Source organism: Anoplopoma fimbria, chromosome 15 (assembly GCF_027596085.1).
Source record: "Anoplopoma fimbria isolate UVic2021 breed Golden Eagle Sablefish chromosome 15, Afim_UVic_2022, whole genome shotgun sequence".
NCBI lineage: Eukaryota > Metazoa > Chordata > Actinopteri > Perciformes > Anoplopomatidae > Anoplopoma > Anoplopoma fimbria.
Window position 1 is genome coordinate 1856757 of NC_072463.1, and position 27811 is coordinate 1884567.

Consider the following 27811-nt stretch of genomic DNA (forward strand, 5'->3'; position numbering starts at 1 on the left):
ATTATTATCATTTTTGGAAAACTTTTTCATTCTCTGGTCAATTTATAGATTTTTCTTATATAACACGTCTACTTTCAGACTAGAGGAAAGAAAACATTTATTTTATTACTTTGTCTATTTGCGTCTGTAGATTTCTACTAAATTCACCATAAGTTACCGTTAGATAATGCCTCATTTGCATATTTAAACATAACATTTCAGAAAACTTGTAACACAAAAGATAATTGTCTTAATGTCAGTAATCAACAGGTGAAGTTTCATGTTTATATCTATTAGTTAATATTTTACTCTTTTCCCCTGTAGTGTCTTTAAAATGTATGTCATTTAACAAAACAGAGACAGACAGGTGAGGAGAGAGTGGAAAAGAGAGACAGACAGGTGAGGAGAGAGGGGAAAAGAGAGACAGACAGGTGAGGAGAAAAACAGACAGGTGAGGAAGAGAGACCGAGACAGACAGGTGGGGAGGTGAGGAGAGAGATAGAGAGAGGGAGAGAGACAGAGATAGAGAGGAGAGGAGAGAGACAGACAGGTGAGGAGACAGACCTCTTTAGTTGTTATTGGAGGAAACATAGAAACCTGAAACACAAACTGACCTCAGACCAGCAGACCCTGTTGAGTACACGTTTGAATAAACTTTATTGGTCTCCAGCTGTGACAACAGGACGAGATCAGGAGTGAAACATCATCAGTGACTGACTTCTTAAACAACAACAACAACAACAACAACACGAAATACATCACCAAAATAAAAGCTTTTACATTTCAGACAGATTTAGAATGGAGAGAAACATCTTTAAAACATTCAGAACTGAGTATTCCTGCTCTGTCGAGGCTCATTGAAGTAACACGTTTATTCACCTGCTTGATGAGGACCGATGACCTCACAGACGTTCCCTTATAAACACATGAAGTGCACTTTGAACACTTTCTGAGCTTCACTCTATGATTTGTGAGTTTATTTTCATGTTAAAGACAAAACAAAAGACGAAGCCGCCCAGCTGCTGAATCCTCGAGGACGACGACTGTCCCGTCATGAGAACAGAGGACATCCAAAACATGCGTGATCAGCTGAAAAGTCAGAGGTCATGAAATAAACTCTCTGCTGTGGAATCGCTCCCACCAGACTCCACCTGAAAAACACTCGTTTTTATCTGGAGAGGCGTTGCAACGAACAGGCACTAACAGAGCGACGTGAAAAAGCAGCTTTGAAATCTGGGTGGAATTCTTTGCTTGTGTTCATTTTTGGTTTTTGGCGCTGAAGGCGAATTAAGACTGAAGGCGAAGCTCGTTTTAACGCAGAAATATTACGCCTGAACGCGTCTTTACAGCTCAGAACGCTGTCGTCTTTTTATTTGTCTGCTTACAGTAAAAAAGGCAAATTTGAACTTTTTCTAGTTTTGATTAAAGGCACTTTCAGAAACGTTCTCACGGCTGCTTTTGAGGCTTTCAATGACTCACGTTTACAGTCGTAAATTAAAGCACACAGGTCCTGGTACATTACTGGGATCAACTCTTTTCAAACATTTATGAACTACATTCAGGAACATTTCCATCCTGAGCCTTTTGTTATGGAGGACTTAAAAAACAAAAGAAGAAGTAGAAGAAGAGGGATGGAGGAGGAGGAGGAGGAGAAGAAGAAGAAGAAGAGGGATGGTGGAGGAGGAGGAGAAGAAGAAGAAGAAGAAGAAGAAGAAGAAGAAGAAGAAGAAGAAGAAGAAGAAGAAGAAGAAGAAGAAGAAGAAGAAGAAGAAGAAGAAGAAGAAGAAGAAGGTAAAGGTATGTGGACAGCTGTGGTCCGTCTCTTCTGGTTTGGCGTTTCTGGGGCGTTTTCGTGTTCTCTGAACAAATGAAGCTGCTTCCATCAGGAGGAGAGTCAGCAGTCAGCAGAGGTCAGAGGTCACCGTCTACTCTGCTGTTTACAATGTGAGGAAACACAAACGGCGGACGGCAGCGCGGCGTTAAGTCGTCCCTGGAGGACGTGGGGGGGGGCGGAGCGTCATCTCCTCCTGAGCGCTGTTCAAACAGGACAGACTCTGACCTTTGACCTCTGACGGCCTCAGGAAAACCCCACGTCCTGGTTCTGGACTACCTCTGAACCCGTCAGACCGTCAGTCACTGCTTCCTGCTCTCAAACGTGGACGTGAAGACGACTCGGGATGTGAACCATTACATCATATTTCACATCTTTTATTCTGAAAGCCCACCTACAGGAAATCAAATGATGATTGTTTGACTGATTCATAAAGTTTAAAATAAAATAATTGCTGGTTAAGATCATATTTTTGGTGAAATGGTGTTTTCTTTTCTTTACTGTCTTAAAATTGAAAAAGTTAATAAAAAGATAAAGAAAATGTAATAAAATATTTAAGATTTTCTTTAAAATACTAAAATATATTCTTTGTTTGTGTGGAAAGTTGTTTTTCAGACATTATTTTTATTGGAGGGTAAATTATTCAAAGATGAAATAAATTGCAAGCCTGACATGGATTGTCTGATTATATCGAAACATATTCTATATTTATAAATAAAAGAGATTAAATGTCACAAAAATAGTTTGATTCCATTTGTTTTCAAGACTGTTTTTCTTTGTTTGTAAATGTTGAATATTTGTTTCCCATCAATATGAACAGCTCCAGCTGCCTGATGGGAAATGTATTTGAACTCATTTTGGAGACTCTGTGCTGCTGAAGTTATTTTTTTCTGTGAACTCAAAGTTACTTTGGACGTAAAAAGTTGGAGAGAAGAAAACAAAAACTCAAAAAGTACAAAATGTCCCGAATGGAAATCTGATCCATCGGACGTCCTCAGAAACTGACTGCAGATCAGTGCTGTTACTATTTAAACTGGTTGAGTGTGAACTACAAATATTTAACAGTGATGAAGACGAGGATCCCACGACGGGTCACACGGTAGAGAAACAACAGTTAAAGGGACACTTTAAAGTTAAGCTGCTGACCTTCAGAATAAAAGCACTGAATCTTAAAGCAGTAAAAATAAAAAGGTAATTTAACATAGCATTGAATTGTCAGGAGAGATAAAAAATGAAGATACTATAATCTCCCACATCTGATGTTGGTGAACAAACATTTCCCTTCTGACTATTAAATCACATGTTTTATATAAAAAAAACCTCCTATGTCCTGTTTTATCTCCACATATAAACTACACATTAATAACCAAACAGGACTAGTTTATACTCTCTTATGTTCAAGTAACATGGTAAAATATTGTATATTTCTGACACTGTCATTCAGACATTCAGAGGAGGAATATGACGGAAAAGTTAACACAGGAAGTTGAGATGTCCTTATAACAATAATTTTCAAAATAAAAGATTAAAGCAGTAGTAGTAAAATATGTAGCTACGTTTCACTTTTTCTTCTTTCGTGAATTGAAATTGTACATATATATATATTTAAAAAATCTTACCAAAATTAAAGTTTGTTTGATTAGCGGTTGAGTGGATCCGTGTTGGTGGCGAGCAAATCCTAAAACATTGACCGTCTGTCAGTTCTCTGATTGGTTCTCCGGTGAGTCTGAACATCAACCCGGTGGCTTTGTACACTTGGACTTCCTGTCGGTGTGGCGCCCCCTGTTGGCGCTCTAGTCTTCGCTGTTGTTGTACAGGGCGTCGGCGATGGGGTCCTTGCGGTGGGCCGGCGGCACCAGGTGGTCGGGCAGCTCGGAGGGCAGCTCGTAGCCCTCCAGCTTGATCTTGATGAGGTGTTGGGCGAGCGCGAACTCCTCGTCGTCCAGCATGCCGTCGCGGTCGCAGTCGGCCAGCTTCCAGATCTTCCCCAGCACGGTGTTGGGCAGCCGCGAGTTCATCATCTCCTTCTTGGCGTTGACGCCGGTGATCTTGCCGTTGACGGGCATCAGCATGTAGAAGATCTCGTCGTAGCGGTGCTTCTCGCGGCTGACGATCCAGTCCTCGGCATCGGCCCCGGCGCAGACGCCCTCGCCGTATCCATGGCCGAAGGGCCCTTCATGCGAGCCCTCGAAGGCACCGCCGGACACCATCGCCGGCGGCGCCTTGGACTCCTCGTCCCGGATCATGGACATCAGGCCGGCGATCTTCGTGGCCAACATCTTGTCCACCGACTCGATCAGCTTCACCTTCATGGACGGGAACTTGCTGAAGTCGTAGTGCTGCAACATGTCCTTAGAAACACAGAAAACACAGTTCAGGGTTTTACATCAGTGAGTAATGTGTTTCTGGAGATTATTTGATTGTTAGTTGCAGTTCCTCTTTGTCACTGACAGGAGGCGCCAAAAACAAAGATAAAAACTAAAAACTAAACTAACAAGTTGGTTCATAAAAACTTTGAAGAGGTGGAGATTTACTGAAGTACGAATTCAAGGTACTTCTACTTCCTGTTTCTCTTTTACTACATCTCAGAGGTAAATGTTGTACTTTTTACTGTACTACATCTCAAGGGTAAATATTGTATATTATTTGCAGTATTTTCACACTGTGGCATAAGTACTTTTACTGGAGTAAAGGTTCTAAATACTTTCAGTCCAGTCACATGGTGAGACTGAGCAGAGCCGAGAGTCAAACCTCCTGCTTTCTGCAGCTGGACTGTGGTCTGACCTCTGACCTCTGAACACACACACACACACACACACACACACACACACACACACACACACAAAGTATGTAGGAGGATCCAAATAACTCACAACACGTGTCAGAGTACACATCTCAACAGGGAACCGAACAATCTGAAACATTCTGTCTTGTCAATAATCTAATAAATACAAGTGTAGCTGGGGAACGAACACACACACACACACACACACACACACACACACACACACACACAGACGCACACGGACACACACACACACACACACACACACACACACACACACACACACACACGCACACGCACACCTGCAGCGTAGCATCTCTACAGGCCTGACAGACCAGCTGCAGAGTGACAGCATTCAGATCACATTTTGTTCTCAGGCCTCTTTGTTCTGGAGGAAGTTCTCTGATCTTTTACTTCGGTAAAAGTACTGCATTCAGAATCGTACTTAAGTTTAAAAACGTACAATACGTAAAAAGTATTTGCAGCAAATTGAACCTAAAGTACTCATCTTTTTCTGCCTTATAGAATTGGAACAATCTATTGATTCAATGATCAACAATCCAGTGTCATCGATGCAAAATGAACACATGGACACATATCATCGCCTTTATTTTGAAAGGCCACGTCTGTGCCGTCGCCTCCTTCCTGCCCAAATACTACTTAAGTTGATATAAATGTTAAATGAACTGTATCGTCAGTACGACACTGTATCGTGATGAAACTTGTGATTTACACTTTGTTACTTTATACTTGTACTGTACTACATCTCAGAGGGAAACGTGTACTTTTACTGGACTACATTTATCAAGTATTTGTAGTTTCTTTACAGAGGAAATTAAAACACCACCAGAATAAGAAATGGATTAAATCAGCTCCCTGATAAAACATTAAAATATATGGTAGTACATCAATGATAGTAATCTAAAAGTTTGATACTTTATAATGCCTGTTCTTGCTTCGTAGTGAGTACTTTTACTTTTTTACTTTAAGTACAATTAGCTGATAATACTTACATACTTTTCTTTAACCCACTGAACCAAAATCTGCTTGTGAGTTCATTTTGCATTTGTTGATTATATTCATATTAATATCATTTAATTGCATGTTCTATAATGAATGTTGTGGAGCATCTTAACCATGTTTTCCTACAGTAATGGCCTTTCCTTTCTTTTAATAACATGCCTTTTTGCAGATGCATTTCCCCTTTAAAGCAGAAAACAATGACACAGATGACCAGTCCAACCAGTCGGATAAGCTACACTGGTATCATTTGAGGTATGCATGTGCATTAATGTTGAATCTGGTAAATCTGGGGCTCATTTTAACTACTTTATCTGCTGAGTTCCGATTGCATTTGTTGATTATATTCGTATTAATATTATTTAATTGCAAGTTCTAGTGCAATCAAATTTTGATTTATGTGAAAGTACATTTTGGGATAAAAATAAACTTAAAGTACATTTTAATCAGTGGGATTGAAAAGCATGCTTCCTTTAAACAATCGTCAAAAAAACACTGTTTATGCTTTAAAAACTGTCATTATCGTCAAGTTTTTATCTTTCCAACGGTCCTTGAACACATCATGTGTGACAAAATGCTTCAATCAGAAAAAGCAGCCAAAACGAATCATAAGATTGTGATATTTCATCAAAAACATTTTATTCTCATTTAAAATGTTGCCACAAATCAGCCGTTTAATTTAATTAGGTTATTTTTAAAAAAACGTTAAATTTATGAGCTGAGAAAATGAATGATATTAAAGAAAGAAAAGGAGGCGGGACTTCCTGTACCTGCATCTTGGTGACGTTGGGGAAGTCTCCGGGGCTGATGTGGTGCTCCCTCTGCAGGATGCAGTAGATCTCAGGGAGCCTCGTGATCAGCTCCTCCTTCTTCTTCTCCTTTCCAAACAGAGACGGCATCTCCTTCTTCAGGTAGCTGATGATGTAAGCGTGCACCTGCAGGGAGGACAGGAGGAGAAGAAGATGATGAAGGAGGAGGAGGAGGAGGAGAAGGAGATTTAGGAGTCAAACAGATCAACAGGAGACTGAGGCTAAACTAGACTGAAGAGGAGAAGGAGATCACTCCTGATGTTAAAGGAGGTGGAGGAGGTAAAGGAGGAGATCACTCCTGATGTTGTTAAAGGAGGTGAAGGAGGAGGTAAAGGAGGAGATCACTCCTGATATTGTTAAAGGAGGTGGAGGAGGTAAAGGTGGTGAATGAGGAGATCACTCCTGATGTTGTTAAAGGAGGCAAAGGAGGAGGTAAAGGAGGAGATCACTCCTGATGTTGTTAAAGGAGGTGAAAGGAAGTGAAGGAGGAGATCACTCCTGATGTTGTTAAAGGAGGTGAAGGAGGTAAAGGAGGAGATCACTCCTGATGTTGTTAAAGGAGGTGAAGGAGATCTCTCCTGATGTTGTTAAAGGAGGTGAATGAAGATCACTCCTGATGTTGTTAAAGGAGGTGAAGGAGGAGATCTCTCCTGATGTTGTTAAAGGAGGTGAAGGAGGTAAAGGAGGAGATCACTCCTGGTGTTGTTAAAGGAGGTGCAGGAGGAGATCACTCCTGATGTTGTTAAAGGAGGTGAAGGAGGAGATCACTCCTGGTGTTGTTAAAGGAGGTGAAGGAGGAGGTGAAGGAGGAGATCACTCCTGATGTTGTTAAAGGAGGTGAAGGAGGAGGTAAAGGAGGAGATCACTCCTGATGTTGTTAAAAGAGGTGAAGGAGGTAAAGGTGGTGAATGAGGAGATCACTCCTGAAAGGAGGCAACCACACATTCCAGAATATTCCCAGAATTCCTCAGCACGGTTCACACCAGAAGGTCTCGGCGTTAACTCCAAACACAACACGTCACTTCCTGTCTCACCTTGGCCAGCCTCGCTCTCTTGATGAGGTCGTTGAGTTTACGGAGCGCCGCGTTTCTCGGGAGACTCTGGATGTCCTTGAAGAGGTCCTGAGACTCCGCCTCAAACAGACGTCTGAGGAGGAAGTGAACGAGTGAATTAACTCATTAACTCATCGATAAATGAAACAAAACATAGGGGAGAGAAATAACTGAATAATCAATAACACAAACGAGTGAACAAATGAATGAATGAACAAACAAAGAGTACTGTATCCTGGACAGTTAGATAAATAAATGAATGCATGAATGAATGGATGAATGAATATCTGACCTATTCTCTGTGTTCTGCAGTGGTTTGGATACATGGATGAATGAATGAATGAATGAATGAATGGATGAATGAATATCTGACCTGTCCCCGTGTTCTGCAGCGGTTTGGATGAATGAATGAATGAATGAATGGATGAATGAATGAATGAATGAATGGATGAATGGACGAATGAATGAATATCTGACCTGTCCCCGTGTTCTGCAGCGGTTTGGATGAATGAATGAATGAATGAATGAATGAATGAATGAATGGATGGATGAATGAATGAATATCTGACCTGTTCTCCGTGTTCTGCAGCGGTTTGAATGAATGAATGAATGAATGGATGAATGGATGAATGAATGAATATCTGACCTGTTCTCCGTGTTCTGCAGCGGTTTGGCCCAGAAGGATCCCAGATAAACTCTCACCACCTCCGGAGTGTTGATCACTTTCCCCAGCGACCACATGAGGGCGCCGTACACCCTCATCAGCTGCTGCGTGTCCACCTGAGAGCGCAGGTGAGGAAGGAGAAGAGGTTATTTGATCTTTCCAACAATGACGAAGCCGTTCATATCTTCATCATCATCATCATCATCATCATCATCCTCCCACCTGGTCGGCCTTGTTGAGGACGACTCTGATCTTGTCGTCCTGTCCCTTTAAGGCTCGGATGGCTTCGGAGAACTCGTCTGAAATGTCCAGTTTGTGAGCGTCGAACAGCAGAATGATCCGATCCACGCGCTCCCCGAACCAACGCAGGACCTCCGCAAAGTCATAACCTGCACACAGGAAGTTCATCCTTTCATAACAAAGTCTGTGTGAACACTTTAACACACTTTGACCCATGTGAAGGAGGTGAATTCCAATAAGAATCTCTACTTCTGTGATGAAGAATTTGTAGTTAAATTTCAATTACTTCTAATTACTTGGATATTCCAACAAATGTCTTTAACATCAACATTTAGTTATTGATTATTTATTTGTTACTTTGATCTAAACAACACTTAGGAGCTCAAAGTTACAGAGCTGAAACTATAAGTCTGGAACAAAAATCCCAGATTATCTGCAGATTCTCACGCTCTCCGTCTCTGAACAAAAACAGCTGATTTCTGAAAACCCAGCGCCACTTTGCCCTGGTAACGGTTATTTTATTGTATTAATGATGGAATAATGTAATATTATTATAGTAATGATGGAATAATATAATATTATTATAGTAATGATGGAATAATGTAATATTATTATAGTAATGATGGAATAATATAATATTATTATAGTAATAATGGAATAATGTAATATTATTATGTAATATTATTATAGTAACGATGGAATAATGTAATATTATTATGTAATATTATTATAGTAATGATGGAATAATGTAATATTATTATAGTAATGATGGAATAATATAATATTATTATAGTAATGATGGAATAATGTAATATTATTATGTAATATTATTATAGTAATGATGGAATAATGTAATATTATTATGTAATATTATTATAGTAACGATGGAATAATGTAATATTATTATGTAATATTATATTAATGATGGAATAATGTAATATGAATATGTAATATTATTATAGTAATGATGGAATAATGTAATATGAATATCTAATATTATTATAGTAATGATGGAATAATATAATATTATTATAGTAATAATGGAATAATGTAATATTATTATGTAATATTATTATAGTAATGATGGAATAATGTAATATTATTATAGTAATGATGGAATATGAAGCTTTCCAATATTCAATGAGGGAAAAGCAAACATGCAACTGAGAAAAGGACAAAAGAGAGCAACGAGGGCATGACAGCTGCTGCACTATGACTTTAAATGTGTGTGCGTGTGCGTGTGTGTGTGTGTGTGTGTGTGTGTGTGTGTGTGTGTGTGTGTGTGTGTGTGTGTGTGTGTGTGTGTGTGTGTGTGTAAAGTGATATGTGGCAGCAGTTTGGGTGTGGTTCCTCTGGAACTGGGTGACACTCAGCTTTGAAACTAAACTGAGGAAAAAGGTTTTAAAGTTTAACAGGAAACAGTTTTGTCCTTCTGGAAGAAAATCCAGCTCCCATTTCAGAGAGCAGCAATCTGCTGGTTTATACTTTAAGGTTTTCTCCTTTAAGGTTTTCTACTTTAAGGTTTTCTGCATATATATGTTACTTTACTATATTCTACTTTACAGTATTCTACTTTACTGTATTCTATTATACTGTATTCCACTTTTCTATATTCTACTTCAATGTATTTTACTTTAGTGTAATCTACTTTAGTATATTCTACTTCGCTATATTCCACCTAAGTGTAATGTACTTTACTGCATTCCACTTTTGTGTAACTTATTCAATTGTAATCTACTTTACTCTATTCTACTATAGTGTTTTCTACTTTACAAAAATCAAATCAGTTCAACGTTGAGTTCAGGTTGAACGGAACGAACAACAAGAACACGTAGTCTGAAATATTTAAAGAAATATCTGAGACAAATCAAAACAAAACCATCAGACTGCAGAGAGACAGAGTGTAAACATGTAGGAAAGAGGAATATTTAGGGGGTCTGGCCCTTTAAGAGTTATAAACGACATCCGTGTGTCAGGAGGAAAGTTCCACTTCCTGTTAGGACACCTCTAAAACTACACACTCACCACCATCAGCTGGTTTTTCCTTTGAGGCAGTTAAGTATTTGTCTCAAAGGTCACCTTTAAAGTACACACACACACACACACACACACACACACACACACACACACACACACACACACACACACACACACACACACACACACACACACACACACACACACACACACACACACACACACACACACACACACACACACACACACACACACACACACACAGGCTTCACCAGATCTTTGTTAAATCAACATTGGACATGAAATCTGCTGACTTCATTACAGAGTTTTGATTCAATAAAAGAGATTCAACTACGTCACAACACACAGAATCAATCCATCAATCAATCAATCAATGAATGAATAATGAATGATGAATTAGTGTGTTGAACAATAGGTTGTATCAGATTTCAAGGTGCTGCTGTCCACAATCACAACATCACTGCAGGGCAACACACCTGAGAGTGTTTGTGGACATAACACACACACACACACACACACACACACACACACACACACACACACACACACACACACACACACACACACACACACACACACACACACACACACACACACACACACACACACACACACACACACACACACACACACACACACACACACACAGAGTGCATCAAGGTCGTACGATGATCACTCGACGCCGACTCACTTCCTGCTGAATGAATAAGAAAAACAAAATTCTTTAAGAAAAACTAAACTGAATCAATGTCAATTTAAATTTAATTTGAATTAGTTATTTAGCATTTATTTTCTTAAAGAAAACAGTTTTTATTTAGTTTCAGTTTAGGCTCAATATTTTTCACTGCTCATCTTATTTTCAGTTTGAATTTGAAGGAGGTGAACATTGTCCTGAACATCAATCCTGTGAAAATAACTTTTGTTCCTTTACCAAAGTATGAAACTTATGAGTTGTCGTTAAAAGCGAGCTCTAAAACAAATACGCTCAGAGTTAAAGCCTGGATTTGATGATCACAAGTTTCCTAAATATATGTAAGATTTACTTTATGAATCCTGAATTCCATTCACATTAATTATAGTCCTCTTAAGGGAGCTATGCAAAAATATCGATATAGCTTAAACAGGCCGAACAGGAAGTAACATCACGGAGTTACTGAAACCTGAACCCGGAGGAATGGGACATAAATGGGATTTACCCATCCACAGTGACAGACAACTTTACTTAATGCACTTTATTTCATATGTTTATTAAATCTGCATGTAAGCTAAGAGTGGACAGTGACACAATAAGAGAATAATACAGCATGTGTTTTATTTTTAAATGATGTTGTAACAAGTGCCTTTTAGTAAAAAAGTGTCCAGTGATACAATGAGAATACAACGTGAATACAAATACCTTTTGAAGTAGTTTTGATGCAGTTTGTCCGAGTTATCAATATGTGATGTATGTATTAAACCATTCATGTGCTACACAGCAGGTTTCATTTTCAGCTCTATTTTTACATTTTCAGTAAAAGAAAAAATTGCAATATATTGCAATACCGTACCGTACTATATCACAATACATCGTGATACATCTTTTTGTGACACGTGTATCTCGTTACGTATCGTAGCGTGAGGTGCTTGTCAAAACACAGCCATAGTTGTTAGAAATCATATTAAAACTGATTCTGGTTTTCTGGCTCAACTTTCTGGCACGAATAATTTGAAAAAGACTAAAATGTATTCTTTGTATTGTGATTTATTAATAAAGGTTTTCGACCTCTTTACAATAAAGTGACGATGAGAACCATATCATGAATAAACCATGTGTGATGGTGTCAGGATCAGTTCCTCCCCTCAGCTTCGGGTTACACCTGCAGGTTCAGGTGTTTGTGATGCTGAGTGAGTGAATGAGTGAGTGAGTGAGTGAGTGAGTGAGTGAGTGAGTGAGTGAGTGAGTGAGTGAGTGAATGAGTGAATGAGTGAGTGAATGAATGAATGAGTGAATGAGTGAGTGAGGTGTAAATACATCAGCTTCATCAGCCGGGAAACTACGAGACTGAAAAGGCTCCTGCAGGGTTTAATAACGGTTCTCTGCTCGCTCTAGGTCGACTGATTACTCCACTTGTTCCACTTCCTGTTCCAAGGGAAACACCTTCATACTAACAATACTACTTCCTCTTTAGTGCTGCAGCTCACTGTATTAATGTCCTGGAAAAAATGTGAGCAATGTGAGTTCAACAGAAGAAACGTGAATGAATGATGGCTGGTCGCTGCTCATGCTGCTCACATCATATGATACCTTATTGATATTGTTTAGACTTGGTTTTATTTGCATTTTTTGTAAATGCACTCCACTTTGTGTTGCAGCTGCTGCAGGAAAAAATGTAATCTTTCAGATGCAGCAAATACACGTAAATACTAAAACACTCAGAAACCACTTCACTACTCACATACACAACGGTTTAGGATACAAACAGGACCTCAGCACGACGTAGGGCGGCTCGGCAGATACTGAGCTGAAGCAGGATTTAATAAGCATGCAATGTTTTCAACAATGTTTTATGTTGTTTATACGTAGTGAACTTAACGAGAGGAAACTGTGTCCGGTCTTTATTTCCTTCACGATAATTAAATATGTTTTTTTAAGACGAGACGATGACGACATCAACATGCAATGTCGTTGATGAAAATAGAGGAGAACAAAATGGAGTTTTACATTTTTAAAACTTTACCAAAATCTTTCTTTATAGTCAATATCCATAAGAGGACTACAGCGACACACAACGAGCTCAGTCAGGAGGATTCTGGGTAACTTAAAGTTAACAATGACAACAACAGAACCCAGTTGACATTTTGGCTGAAATGTTCAATATAATCCGATGACTAAAACCGTGCTCATTGACTAAAATGGTAACCGTTTCTTTGACTAAGAGACATGACTAAAAAAAAACAGGATGAGGTGACTAAGTATAAAACAAGGATATTTCACACAAGACTAAGACAGAAAATATAAAAGAAATTGCTGACAAGACCAAAACACTCAGGTTTTCCACACCAGGTCTATATTTTTTGTATCATCCAATACAAATCCTTTCGCACATAAAACGTGCACAATGAAAATTAGCCAGAAGCTATCGTTTAGAGATCAATCACTCCTGTTTAATCTTTAATAAATCCTTTGTTTTGTGATCATGGCTGACTCCAAGTTGTTCTACAATCACCTGCCATAATCCATCTTTAAGTTCTGCATCTCTGTATTCTTTCACGTGTTTGTTGTAAAGTGCTTTGTGCCGAGAAACAAAGTGAATCAGTTTACCAGGTGCTATTTTGGACGATGCTGTTTGCATGTACGGTGTCTCTGAGTGGTCAAACAACTCTGACAGATGCAAAAAACAAACTCAGAAAATCTGTTTCAAAAACTTTGATGATGGGCAAAAGTTTTGGAGACGGTGTGCAAACGTGATTGACACAACATGAGGTCTTATTTATCTTTTAAACGTGCGTCAACTTTGGACAAAGGATGCAGACTTGGTGTTTAAAGACCTGAACTGACAACAATCTGGCAGCACTGCTTACTTCTGTAGAAGCGTCATTAGTTTCTCATTGCAAGTTGCTCATTTCTAATCACAACAAACAAACCGGACGGAGACAAATCAGGCAAATGAGGACAATGAATAACAACCGAAAAATAACAATGAGGACGCTGCAGAGAGGAGCAGCAGTCGAGTAAGTTAACATTTAAAAAAGAAAGCTACGAGCCGTACAGGATGCACATCTGAGGTTTTCTTATCTAAGCTTTTAGTGTTTAGCTTTTAATGATGATTTTAATGTTTGGAAAGTGTCTTTGAGAACTTGGAAAGCGCTCTATAAATAAAATGTATTATAATTATTATTTGTCCCCAATGATCCAAACTTTTATGTTTAATATGAAACAACACGGCTGTAGTTTCTAAAGGAGTCATAAAACTACATTTAAATCCAGCGGGGACGATTATCACATCTTTTGTCTCCCAACTTCTCTACACCGAAGAAGAAAAAAAAAAAAAGTAACTAAATCTGCTATGAAGCATCTCTTCTCTTTGCTTTAGAATAATGATTTTGATGCCTGACTAAATTAATTGAAAGGAACAGTCAAACGTTTCAGGAAACACACAAAGAATGAGAGGTGCAGACGGATACAAATCTCATGTCTGGTTAGCCTAGCTTAGCATAAAGACTGGAGACAGGGGGAAACTGCTAGCCTAGCAGCTGCTCTAAAGCTCACTAATTAACATGTTGGATCTGGTTTGTTTAATGTGAACACAGACAGAAATGTGCCTTTAATAAATATTAAACATAACTTGATGTGATGTTGGTCACTGAGTTCATTTACTGGACCAGGACCAAGCAGACCAGTGAAACCACAAACCAGGACTGGACTAGACTGGAGAGGGTGGGACTGAGGAGGACAGAGTCTCTGGGGAAGAAGGGAGGGATTACTGGCTGAAAGCCCAGGAGGACGAGCTGTCAGGTTTCTGAGTTTAAGAAAGTGAGGCTCAGATCCAACAGTGACTCAATGAAATGCAGAGATTTAAACCCCAGAAGAAGAAGAAGAAGAAGAAGAAGAAGAAGAAGAAGAAGAAGAAGAAGAAGAAGAAGAAGAAGAAGAAGAAGAAGAAGAAGAAGAGTGAGTTTGATGATCCGCTGCACCACTACGTCTCATGTATGTTTCTGCAGGTAAAGGTGACGCTGCAGAGGAATCGCCTCATCTTCATTATTACACAACAGTTAGACTATTTAGAATAAATCATCACGAAGGTGTGAGACTTTCAAAGCAGTAGCTGTAATCTGTCAGTGACGCTGCTGACGTAATGCGTGTGTTTAACGTCTTCGGGAGGAATTTAAATCTAAATGTTTCCAGATGGAGGGAACGCCCTGCCACCGCTTCCCTCTAATCCTCCCTCCCTCCCTCCCTTCATCCCTTCATCCCTCCCTCCCCTGTCCAGCTGAGGCCTTTAACAGATGCTGTCATCATCACGACTCGCTACGAGAGCAGCAGCAGAAACTACATTGTGTCTGTGCTGTACAAGAATAAGAAGACATAACAGTAAATATGAAAAACCCGGATAGACGGATAGAAAACATTTATTTTACTACTTGGTCTATTTGTGTCTGTAGATTTCTCTTAAATTCACCAAAAGTAGCCATTAGATAATGCTTAATTTGCATATTTGAACATAACATTTCAGAAAACTTGTTATACAAAAAATAATTGTCTTAATGTCAGTGTTGATAACTATTAGTTAATTATTTGTTTTCTCAGACTCTGATCCATAAATCTCCCCTTCAGTAGCTCTTACATACACCAAACTTTACAGCTTCATTCCTCTCTATATTCTGAAGGTTTCTACAGAGGGGTTTGTTCAGATATCATTCATAGCCTGATTTATACAACATTTGATTACTAACAACATTGATCACATTGATTCTTTTATACTGTTTTTATCTCTGTTGTTGAAGGAAAGAGAAGAACGTCAATATAACAGCTGATTCATAACTTTTCGACATTTGTGTATTTAAAGACAAAAGTTAGATTTTTGTCCCAGTAACACTTCCTGCCTCCTCATTCCAGAGGTTTTGCTTCCCTCCTCAAGAAATCCATATCAGAAAATCCAGCTGCCATCGAGCTCAGAGATCTTTTTCTCTGCTGACTTTCATTTGCCAGATTTGTAACAGCTTGCTTACTCCTGAGGGTCTTTAGTTTTCAGAACATCCAACACTGTGCAAACAGAAACTTTTAAATATATATATTTAAAAGTTTCAGTTTTATATATATATATACACAAATTAAAGTGCAATGCAGTTCCTCTAATGGCCACTAGATGCTGGCTCCAATGTTTCTGGAAAACAGATTGAAATTTAAATGATGACGCACTGAAGACAATTTTCCACCTTTTTGAACAATAAAGTTGTATTTTATACTATTTATTGCTTTTAAAAAACAGTGGGCCGGAGTCTAAAAATGTATAAGAAACAAAAAACTAATTCCATGCTTTTTGGGTTTTTTTGCTCACATGTAATTGGAAAAACACGTCTTCTCCGTGTACCGTTCATATCAATAAATGTGCAACTTTTCAGTCAGTTTCCTGTGTTTTTATATGATTTTTCAAACATTTTTGAACTTCTTTTAATAAATTATAATTCTGTGTAGATGCTTTTCTTATTGATTGAATACAGACTCAATATTCCAGTTTTACTCATTGGTTAATGCCTTTATACTATTTTATATTACAGCCCTAATTCACTGCATGTTTATTTTTCTTTATCTCTATACATTGTTTTGTAGGGAAATCCTACTTATTCTGCCTTTAGAATACATTTGAACTTGTGTCTTTTGTAGTTGTACCTCAGGTAAAATGTTTAATAAACTACTAGTGACTACTACATACAGTACAAGGTAATAATCCTATATTGTTACTGCAGATCTGTTGCTGTTTGATTCTCAGGATTAAAACCGATTAGATTATCAGAAACATCCCTGATAGTTGCTTCGTTGATGATCAGTTTCTCTGGTTTCAGTTCCTCATTTATCAACTCTTGTGGTTAGCAGCAGTGATTACAGGAAACAGGCAGAGAAACAAAACAGGAAGTGAGGGCATAAAGAATTTCACAAGAGCACTTTACTGTGAAAATCCCTCGACACCTGCTCGTCCTGAGGAAAGGTCAAGGGGTCCTTAAAATCCAAAGGGCCCCAGATCAGGACATTTTAACACAAAACATTTTAAATGATGTCCTGATGGTGAGAAACAGTCGGGTGGTAAAAATAATTATTAGGATTCATCTGCTGGGGACCAGGAATATATCAGTTGTTGTTGAAATATGTGGTGTCCAAACATGTCAGTGAACTGTATATCTCAAGTCAAGTCCCAAGTCAGGACAGTCAAGTCAGGAAAAGAGTCAAGTCCCCAAAACAGTCAAGTCCATAGGAAATAGACAAGTCCAAGTCCCAAGTCAAGACTGTCAAGTCAAGACCCAAGTCCAGATAGACTAGTCCCATGTCAAGACAGTCAAGTCACAAGTCAAGTCCCACATCAAGTCCCATGTCCTAAACCTTTTCAGTTTCAAGTCCTAAGCATGTCAGAATGGGCTCTTCACCGAATGTAATGCCATTCTAACAACAGAGTCATATATATTCAATGAATGTATGAAGTTTAAACAATTGTATTCATCTGTAAAAATAAGTTTGTTAAAAAAAGTAGGAGATAACTTATTTAAAAAAAAAAGGCTTGGAACAAAATCATCAGAACAATAATAAGCTTTCTCCCTGATCTGTCAGGATACTGTGACCTCTGACCTCTGCTGCCTGTGAGTTTAAACTACACAGTCAAACTGTTAAGTGATGAATGAATGAGGAGGTGTTTGGATCCCAGCAGGCCGATCGCTCTCTGACATACAATATGAGGAAGTGAAGAATCTCAAGGACTTTTACGCAACAACACAAAAGGACCAAGAGCTTAGTCAGCTAACACACACACACACACACACACACACACACACACACACACACACACACACACACACACACACACAACACACACACACACACACACACACACACACACACCAAACACCACACACACACACATACACTTCATTACCTCTGCTGATTCGCTGTTTCTCTCCAGACAGGATACCAGGAGTGTCGATGATGCTGATGCTCTGAAGAACCTGATTGGGCATCTGAGAGCAGATGAACCTGAACACAGCGAGAGAGGGATTCATCAGACGGTTCTCACAAGTAAATCTCAAGTCTATGCACTCAAGTCCAAAACCAAGTCCCAAGTCAAGACAGAGGAGTCCCAAGTCAAGAAAGGCAAGTCCTAAGTGAAGTCAGTCAAATCCCAAGTTAAGAGTCAAGATCCAAGTCCCAATTGAAAGAAAAAAAAGTCTCAAGTCACGACAGGCAAGTTGAAAGTCAAATCCCAATTTAAGAATCAAGTCCGGAGTCAATTCCAAGTTATATTTACTTATTTAATTGTGTTTTCCTGCTAATAATACTCGGATAATAGTACCAAAATGTATTTATTTATGGATCAGCCTCCTAATGATCAGCTTCTCTAAAAACACATTTTCCTTAAAAAGTTAAAAAACAGAAGGAATATTTCAACACTTTCACAAACAGTATTTTATCACTTTAACATCAATAGCATCACCATGTATTTAGAAATCCTCCGATAATTTTAAATTGTAAACTTTTCATTTCTTTCTTTCAACCTGCATTTTCAATTTGTTTATATTGTGATAATTCTAACGTATAAATAAACCAGATCTAAAAATGTTGATGGCTGTAAACTTTGACCCAGGATATCATCATCATCGTCAAATGATCAGATCTGCTGAAATGATTTATGACTCTTATCTTTGCTCGCTCTATTGTTTCAGTCAGGAAGGAGTCGGGTTGTTTAACAGACATGAAGCTCACTCGTCTGTCTGTGTGTGTGTGTGTGTGTGTGTGTGTGTGTGTGTGTGTGTGTGTGTGTGTGTGTGTGTGTGTGTGTGTGTGTGTGTGTGTGTGTGTGTACACTGTAACTTTATGTGTTTGTGCTACATAAGAAGTCGAGAGAACCCCAAAGTTACAGGATTTATGTTCATTTCTAAAACTTTATTCAGTCTTTAAAATGTTTGCATTAAAGAAGCCAGATCCAACATGTTGATAGCAGTAGTTATTTCATTTGGACAGAGCCAGGCTAGCAGTTACCTACCGCTTCCAGACTTTATGCTAAGCTAGGCTAACCAAATCCTGGCTACGGTTTGAATCTCACAATGAGAAAAATAATATTTACCAATATGTTGCACTAGGATTTTACCTAGAAACATAAAATCAACTTTTTGTTTCACCGTTATTTGGGTAAAACAAGTGTGTGTGTGTGTGTGTGTGTGTGTGTGTGTGTGTGTGTGTGTGTGTGTGTGTGTGTGTGTGTGTGTGTGTGTGTGTGTGTGTGTGTGTGTGTGTGTGTGTATGACCTCCATTTCACCTCGTCATAAATTTGAAGTTAAATTTGTCCGACAGACTGCGGCGGCGGGAAAAAACAAAACCACCGCGCCGACACGTGGTGACGCACACACACTTCCGCCTGGAAACAATAACTTATTGTGGTTCCTCCAACACACCGGGACGAGGTGGGATTCCTGGTTAAAGGAATGCCTCGACCGCCCATCAACACACACACATCAACACACACACACATCAACACGCACACACACACACACACATTAACACACACAGTTCGAGGGTTTGACTGTCCCTCCACTTCCTGCTGCCATTCGGAGAAATATTTCTGGACAGAGGAAATACGTTTGGACCGAAGTGTTTAAGCTAAATTTAAACCCTCGCTACAAACTCCCAGTGTGTGTGTGTGTGTGTGTGTGTGTGTGTGTGTGTGTGTGTGTGTGTGTGTGTGTGTGTGTTTACATGTCAGTCAGGAGTGGTGGGGTCATTTCCCAGGTCGTGAGTGTTTTGAGGAAAGCAGTGAGAAGAGCTGCCAGGATCTAAGTTTGTGTGACGAGAGAGAGATCGGTCTGAAGAGGGAGTCAGGACGAGTGCTGCGACTGAGGGCCTTTACAGGCTTTACAGCGAAGAATAAGCTTGGTTTATACTGTCACGATTATTTAATGATAAAACACTATTTACAATTTGTTTTTAGATGCTTTAGAAACAGGAGGTCCTAAAAATCTACATTTGAGTAAATATTCTGCTGCCAAATCAAATAGTTTACAGGATATTTATAATGCATTTAATACTTGACTTCTTGCTATCAGGGCTTGTATAAAGACAATAAAGTAGTTTATAAATATGAGATATGAGTTCACGGTTAATTACAATCCCTCCTCGGCATTGTGTAGGTTGGTTTATGGGGTTTTTACCGGTTCCACTCATTTTGATTCCTCACAGTTCATTTTGTTTGTACATCATCGAGCCGTTTCAGAGAATAATGCAGTGCGTTGACCATAAACGCCTTCGTTTGTGCTCGGAACTCGTTCCCCATCTGTCGAGGCTTCCTATCGGTGTCAAGCTTCAACGATGCGAAGGTTCAAATAATGGTCTGTGAATATTATAAGTCTAGGAATTTTATTGTGAAAGGTATGAAGGGGAGGAGTGGATCAAAATGATCAAACAGGAGGAAAAAAAAGAGCTGAACCCGATTTTATATACAAAACCGGAGCTCGAAATTTCTAATATATGCAGCCGGTTTTGTTTTATTAATCCACCATTGGGCTGAAATATATCCCATAATGAACATGTGAAATAAATAAAGATCCTTAAAGTGGAAACAGGAAACATATTCAGACTTCATGATGATTTATTAACTTGAAAATAGATTATTTATTATAAAAAAACATTATTTCAACATGTTGCTGAGTTTATTTTTGTGTAGTGTGTGTGTGTGTGTGTGTGTGTGTGTGTGTGTGTGTGTGTGTGTGTGTGTGTGTGTGTGTGTGTTTACCTGTTGAGGAAGGAGTTTCCGAACGCGTTGAGCTTCCTGAAGGGCTTCTTGGGGTCCACCACCAGTGCGTTGCCGGGGATGACGCCCTCGTTCTCGCCGTACATCACGGCGATGAAGCCGTCGGTGGTCGGCTCCGGACCGATCCGCATCCCCGGGAAGTCCTGCTCCAACAGGTACCTGAGGGGGGGGGGAGAGAGAGAGAGAGAGAGATTTAGTTCTGCAGCCTCCTCACACACTACATTACCCAGAAATCCTTTCATCTTAACATCACACCGTCTCCCTCGATAAAGAAAAGTGAGAAAGGAAGGAAGAGATGGAGGACAGCTGCATTGTCTCTGTCCTCTCACTTCCTGTTTTAAACCTTCATGATTATTTTTAACTCTGGTGACTGTCACAAACATGTCACGTTTCACCGAGCTGCCTTCACTTCCCATTTTAGATTCATTCTGCAACAATTGATTAATTACAGATGCAGTTATCGTGTTGGCAACTTCTACCCTTTCACGCTGGGTTGTCAAAAAAAACATAAAAGAAAAGAATAAGAATAGAATTGCTGGAAAAGTAAGAAAGTACAATGTACAATAAACACAGTTACATTCTGTTTTTCTGAATTAAAAGATACAAGTGTTGTTCATCTTGGTGATATCAACACGGAGAGATTTAGCGACTTTTCAGACTTTTTAGTAACTTTAATTATAAAAAAGAGACTAGGAACATATTCAGACCCTCAGGGGGAAAAGAGAGAAATATGTTGAAATGTTTGAAATTGTAATTCAAAGCTGCTCAGTATCTCATTGATCTTCCAGTAGTTAATATAATAAAATGCGCACACCTTTACATCCATGTGAACAGATACTGATTCATAAATGGTTTTTTTAATAAATAAATACATAGTTTTAGAATGTTGACCCTCTATAACGAGCCTGCACAATGGCCAAGGTTTAATTGTGGACAAACAATTGAAATTTCCAGTTTTCAAGAAACGTTGTGTATGCTGTCAATTATATTCTTAGAAAGAAAGAAAATCGGTCAGCTTTTATCTGGTCCTGATCCAGTCTCAGTGTAGTCCTGATCCTCTATAGACCTCCATCAGTAAACCAGACCATCAGAGAGAAGATCGTCTGTTTCTATAAAGTTATTCTTAAAGCTCGTCATCGGAGCCACCGGGTCGGATTCTGGAGAAACCAGATGAGATCATGAAGGTTCACCAGAAACAGTCCCTTCAGACCAGATCCAGCAGAGACCAGTCCACCGTGGACAGACCCAGATCCAGCAGAGACCAGTCCACCGTGGACAGACCCAGATCCAGTAGAGACCAGTCCACCGTGGACAGACCCAGATCCAGTAGAGACCAGTCCACCGTGGACAGACCCAGATCCAGTAGAGACCAGTCCACCGTGGACAGACCCAGATCCGGCTTCACTGCAGCCTTGGACCTGCAGTCGGAGCTCCGGAGGGAGGAGGAGAGCTCAGCTCCCGGCAGCAGCAGCGTCTCCTCCTCCTCCTCCTCCTCCTCCTCCTCCTCCTCCTCCTCCAGGAGCAGAGCTTCTCCTCTCTGGGAGTCAACACTGACACCACGCTGCTGGAGACCCAGGACGTATTACTGGACCCGCTGGAGGGAAGGGAGGCACAGGAGAACCAGGACTGAGCGGGTCAGACTGTCAGACCCTGCTGCAGTAAAATGAGAGGTTTTCTAAAGGGACTCTGGTGCTCAGAAACACTACCACTTTAGTCCACAGGGGGCGCCTGGAGTCTCCTGAAGCGATAAAGCTCGTCTGGAGCTTTTATTTTGACGGGTAGCTTGAGATAACAGAAAGAGCCGGAGTCAGGCGGCGTATAAACTTTTTTTTCACCTGAATTATCAGGAGTTTGTCATAATCCAGATTATATTTGCAAACACAGATCAACAAAACTTTATTGACAGAAGATTAAAGGATAAACACATGGATAAAGGATCATAATAAGCAAAAACAAAAACCATAATGTTTAAAGAGTCATACTGCAGATCCAGTTCATGTTGCTACTGTCCTCACGTGTGGACCAATCAGAGTGCTGCATCGCTGGTTTCACTTCACCCCCGTCAAAAGAAGAAGAACGACCAAAATACGTTGACGCTATTTACTGGCAACTTCTTCCCATGATTCATTGCATTCTTTTCAGTTCCCATGATTCATAGCATTCCTCAGGGCAGGGTGGGGCCTTAGTGGTGTAAAGAAACACACACACACACACACACACACACACACACACACCAACCACACCCCCCCCACACACACACACACTGTAGCAGCAGCAGCTATTGCTCTGCAGCTCGTGTTGGACGTAAACTGCCTGCAGGTCAGATCTGAAGGTCTGGTTTGCTTCCAAAACGTCGGACTGTTTGTACCAGACACACACACACACACACACACACACACACACACACACACACACACACACACACACACACACACACACACACACACACACACACACACACACACACACACACACACACACACACACACACACACACACTCTCTCTTTCTGCAGACATGAGATAAGCTCGGCTCTCAGTCAGTGTGACCACGCTGACATCTTTCCTTCCAGGCCACCGTAGAATTGACATTGTGCTTTTAAAGAATCGATATTTCCTCACAGTGAACATTTGGACACTCAGCAGAAAGCACACTGAAACTGATTCCTGCTGCTGTGTTCAAGGACACCCAGATAAACAAACCTCCCTTTCTGAAATGATGTGTTTTTTGCCTGGAGTCTGGTTTCTCATGGCGTCTGTCGTAACAATCCTTCTCTCACCAAGCAAACAGCAGAAACTCTGCAGCTTAACCCGACCTCAAATCTTCATCCTATTTACACACCACTTCTACAAATGTTGCTCCTGCAGAGTTTTGGTTGATACACAACTTAAATGGTTTTAAATTGTTGCTGAACAACATTTTTATGTTAAAGTAACAACTTTACAAACTGTCCAATTTCTCATTACAATGTTTAATTTTGCTGTAACACAATCAAGGCGTTAATAATATAATAAGCTATCGGCAGCAGGTGAGCAGCGTGACAACATCTCCAAACATGCTCCATGAGTACAACACTTGAGTTATTTGTTTGACATCTGATATGAAGCTCTACTGTTTGTGTATTTTAGTTCCTAAGCAAGAGAGCTTTAAATATGAAGAGTTTCACATGAAGTCTGGCTCTGCCCTGCGTAAGTTCAAAACTCAAATATATTCAGTAAACTTATTTTGAAACAAAGAAAGGCAGAAACCTCCACATTTAAGAATCTGGAACCAAAGACTGTTTGACATTTGTGATTCAAGGTGAAGTCTTTAATTTGGCAAACACTTGATCGTTGACTGATGAGGCGTACAGCAACCATTGACGACCAAATGAAAAACTGGAACTACAGACCTGCGTTGTGAATTTTACGTAAGCCAAATTCACAATAACACTGGATTTGATTGTTTGACTCCAAGAACATATTCTCTACCTCTTGTGTGTGTTTGCTTCTAAGCAAGCGAGCTTTAAATTGGTACATTTTCATATGGAGTCTGGTATTAATCGTTGCCTGTCCCAAAAGCAAATATTTAAACAATGATATAAAACCAGAACTAGAGAATTGTTGCTAAACAACAATTAATTGCATATTGTCTTTTATTTTTTTTCTCTTGATTCCTTCTATGATTCAGTTCATTGATCAATGAACTGGATCATAGAAGCAGAAGTAGAAAGCTCATCTCCTGCTCATCAGTTCTGAGCCCCAGAATAACCACGTTACTTAGCCCTCCGCAACCCAAACAGGATGTGATGTCATCAGTCTGATTGAGGTAATGATGAATTATTGAGCATTAATAGGCGTGTGAGAGTGATGGTGGCGTCTGTAGCGAAGAAAACATTGTGATGAGACAACTAGAGTTATGACTGTTGCTGTTTATAGTGGCTGACTGTAGAAACTAGTGTGTGTGTGTGTGTGTGTGTGTGTGTGTGTGTGTGTGTGTGTGTGTGTGTGTGTGTGTGTGTGTGAATCACTGTACAGGTTTGAGCCTCTGTTGTCTGTGTGTTTGAGCCTGTGTGTGTGTGTGTGTGTGTGTGTGTGTGTGTGTGTGTGTGTGTGTGTGTGTGTGTGTGTGTGTGTGCAGCTGTAACAGTGGAGGTCAGCAGTGTGTGGATCAGCTCTTTAACTCGTGACAACGTGCCAGCCTCCAGGCAAAAACACGCCAGGATTAACAAGAGCCGAGGTCATGAGTCTAACATGCAGCTTTTATGGATAAAAAGGGTCTCTTTTTTGGCCTGGGTTGGTAAGAAAATGACGGTTATTATTATAAAGTTTGAACAAAACCAAATAAAAAATAGTTAAGAACATATGTCAAACAAAACTCCGCACCTGAATCACGTTACTTCTGGTTCATCTGGTACGGTTGGAGTTCAGGTCGTCCGACAGAAGCCGTCATGAACTGACTTTTTATTAAGTTTCAGACAAACGTTTAAGAGACAATTTTATATCTGGGTGGTTTTTAATCACACAAGCTAAGACAAGCGGAGCTAACGTAAGCATCAGATGTCTGGATAAACTATATGGATATTTTTGCACAACCCTAGTTAGCATCAGATCGACCTTCCGCTCCTCCAGGAGGTCCTGCTGCCTCCCAGCAGCGCTGGAGAAACACTGATGCTAAACGTGGAGCTGCTTTGTTCAGCAGCGTTCGGTATCCCTAGTGGCAGAAAAATGACATATTGTGCATTTAACGGTTCATGGAACAGCGCCACAAAATCAACCTGAAACATTCAGGTGTACAAAACTTTGTCACAAAATCCTGGAAGAAGACAATTTGAGAAATATTCACTCAGATTTTTCTGATAGTAAATGTTTCTGTGAGTGATTTATGAATGTTGTTGCAGACAGCGGAGGTCTGTAGATCTGATTGTTTAAGTTTATTTTCATTGTTTGAAAGTGTGCTGTGGTTCTGGTTTATCAAGCTGTATGAATGACACAACAACTGGATCATTTCCAGACACCAGCGAGTGACATAAGCTCTTAGTTTTCTGCTTTTACGCTGTTAATCTTCTTATTATACAAACATGGCGACATGTTGAGGCTTGACAAGGCCATGGCCTCACCACAGAAGCTGAAGGTGAGATTTCGACACGTACATAAACTATTGCCACCTGATTTCCTGATTTAAAATAAAGGTTAGGACGTAAAAAACAGGATGCAAAGCCCACACAGTACGGAGCACACGAGCTCAGCGTCCCACTGGTAGAGACCGACTGTCCTGCATCAGGCCTCTCATCTTCAACAACAGTGAAAGGCACAGGAAATATCAGAGCTGTGAGCAACGGAATAAAGAGACAGGTCGTGTAAATACAAAGAACAATGGCAGATCAGTGACACGAGAGGAAATCCCCTGAAGCCGTCACATTACGGACAACATACATCTGACAGGCTGTCACGCTTAACAGTACTACAGTTCCCATGAGCCTCAGCGGGTGCTCAGACTCAGTCACAATGAAGTTAGATTTGGAAACAACAGCCCACATGTCAGTTTGCAGGTAAGCACGAGCTTACTGTACACCTGGCTGGTTCCTCTGAGCTCACCAAGGTTAAATAATGTCATCAAAAGGTCTCCTTACTGAGAGCAGAAACACTGGACACACATTGTGCAAACGAAAGCTACATTATCCTCTTCACCCCACACATTGTATCTTTTAATGATATTTGTATCTTCAAGAAGTACTACCCTGAGCCTTCCTCTTAGCACTTATTGTATCATATTAGCACTTATTGTTTGTATCATATTGCACTTATTGTATCATATTATTGTATCATATTAGTTTGTTGCACTTATTGTATCATATTAGTTTGTTTGTTGCACTTATTGTATCATATTAGTTTGTTGCACTTATTGTATTCATATTAGTTTGTTGCACTTATTGTACTCATATTAGTTTGTTGCACTTATTGTATTCATATTAGTTTGTTTCTGTACTTTTGCTCTGGTTTATGCTTTAAGATGCTTGTTTAAGAAAGGAGATGCACTTATGACTTCTGGTGACTAGTAGTTCTCTTGAATACACTTCCTGTAAGTCGCTTTGGATAAAAGCCTCTGCTAAATGACTGTAATGTAATATAATGTATCTTTTAATGATATTTGTATCTTTTAATGATACTTGAAGGTTTCACGTTGATTCCATTGCTGCCTTTCCACCAGAATGCAGTGATCGGCTGTGGAGCAAGAACTGACAAACACATCACTAAACTATTACTTTTCCTAAAAATAAAAGAGGTCTCTTTGGATTTTATGATCCTTAAACTGTGGTGCTGCCGCTCCTTCATCCCACACAATGAAGATTACAGCCTTACACGATCACATGACCACATGTCCACGCAGGGGGTGTGGTCTGATCCAACACCTGATAAAGGTGCTTTTGCACACATGCAGTTTACAGCCAACGTTATAAGTCCTAACACTGACTATTACTCATGCAGGCTCACCTGATGAAGGTGGTCTTCCCGGTGGAGTACTGGCCCACCAGGAGCACCATGGGCTTGCTCTGGAAGTCTGCGGCCTCCAGGGCCGGGGAGTGGAAGTCATGGAAGAGGTAGGTCTCCTCCAGAGGCAGCAGCTTCTTCAGGTAGAGGCTCTGCAGCCCCTCCGTCACCGTCTGGTACATCTCCCCCTCCTTGTTGCGTCCTCCCTGCTCCTGCTTCACCCAGCTGAACATGCTGCTGCTGCTGACGACGCACTGGATCACACTTCCCTGTTTCGATATTTCCAAATGTTCCGGGCTGCTGCGTGGATCCTCCTCCAGACTGAGGCGTGTGTGTGTGCGTGTGTGTGTGTGTGTGTGTGTGTGTGTGTGTGTGTGTGTGTGTGTGTGTGTGTTTGGCACCTGGGAGTGTCCACTGCTCTGCGCACACTGCCTCCTCTGTGCGCGTGTTTGTGGGGATGTGACCGCTGCTGGTGCG

General features: G+C 40.1%; 1 protein-coding gene across 1 annotated transcript; it reads right to left on the reverse strand.

Annotated features, from left to right (window-relative positions):
* Positions 1-612: 612 nt before the first annotated feature.
* ehd4 (EH-domain containing 4) lies at positions 613-27811 on the reverse strand. Its single transcript, XM_054614215.1, has 8 exons — positions 27338-27811; positions 20848-21024; positions 18001-18098; positions 8363-8529; positions 8123-8256; positions 7459-7570; positions 6386-6550; positions 613-4161 (listed from the first exon to the last, which is right to left on the reverse strand). Exons 1-8 carry the CDS (start codon positions 27565-27567, stop codon positions 3604-3606), a joined length of 1641 nt encoding a protein of 546 aa, XP_054470190.1. The 5' UTR covers positions 27568-27811; the 3' UTR covers positions 613-3603.

Bases quoted from the DNA above. Each gene is read 5' to 3' on its own strand.
- ehd4 (XM_054614215.1), bottom strand. From the start codon at position 27,567: ATGTTCAGCTGGGTGAAGCAGGAGCAGGGAGGACGCAACAAGGAGGGG. The intron at 18,099-20,847 runs GTAAACACACAC...CGCTGTGTTCAG, and splicing joins GGAAACTCCTTCCTCAACAG to GTTCATCTGCTCTCAGATGC. The intron at 8,530-18,000 runs GTAATGAAGTGT...TCCTGTGTGCAG, and splicing joins GAAACAGCGAATCAGCAGAG to GTTATGACTTTGCGGAGGTC.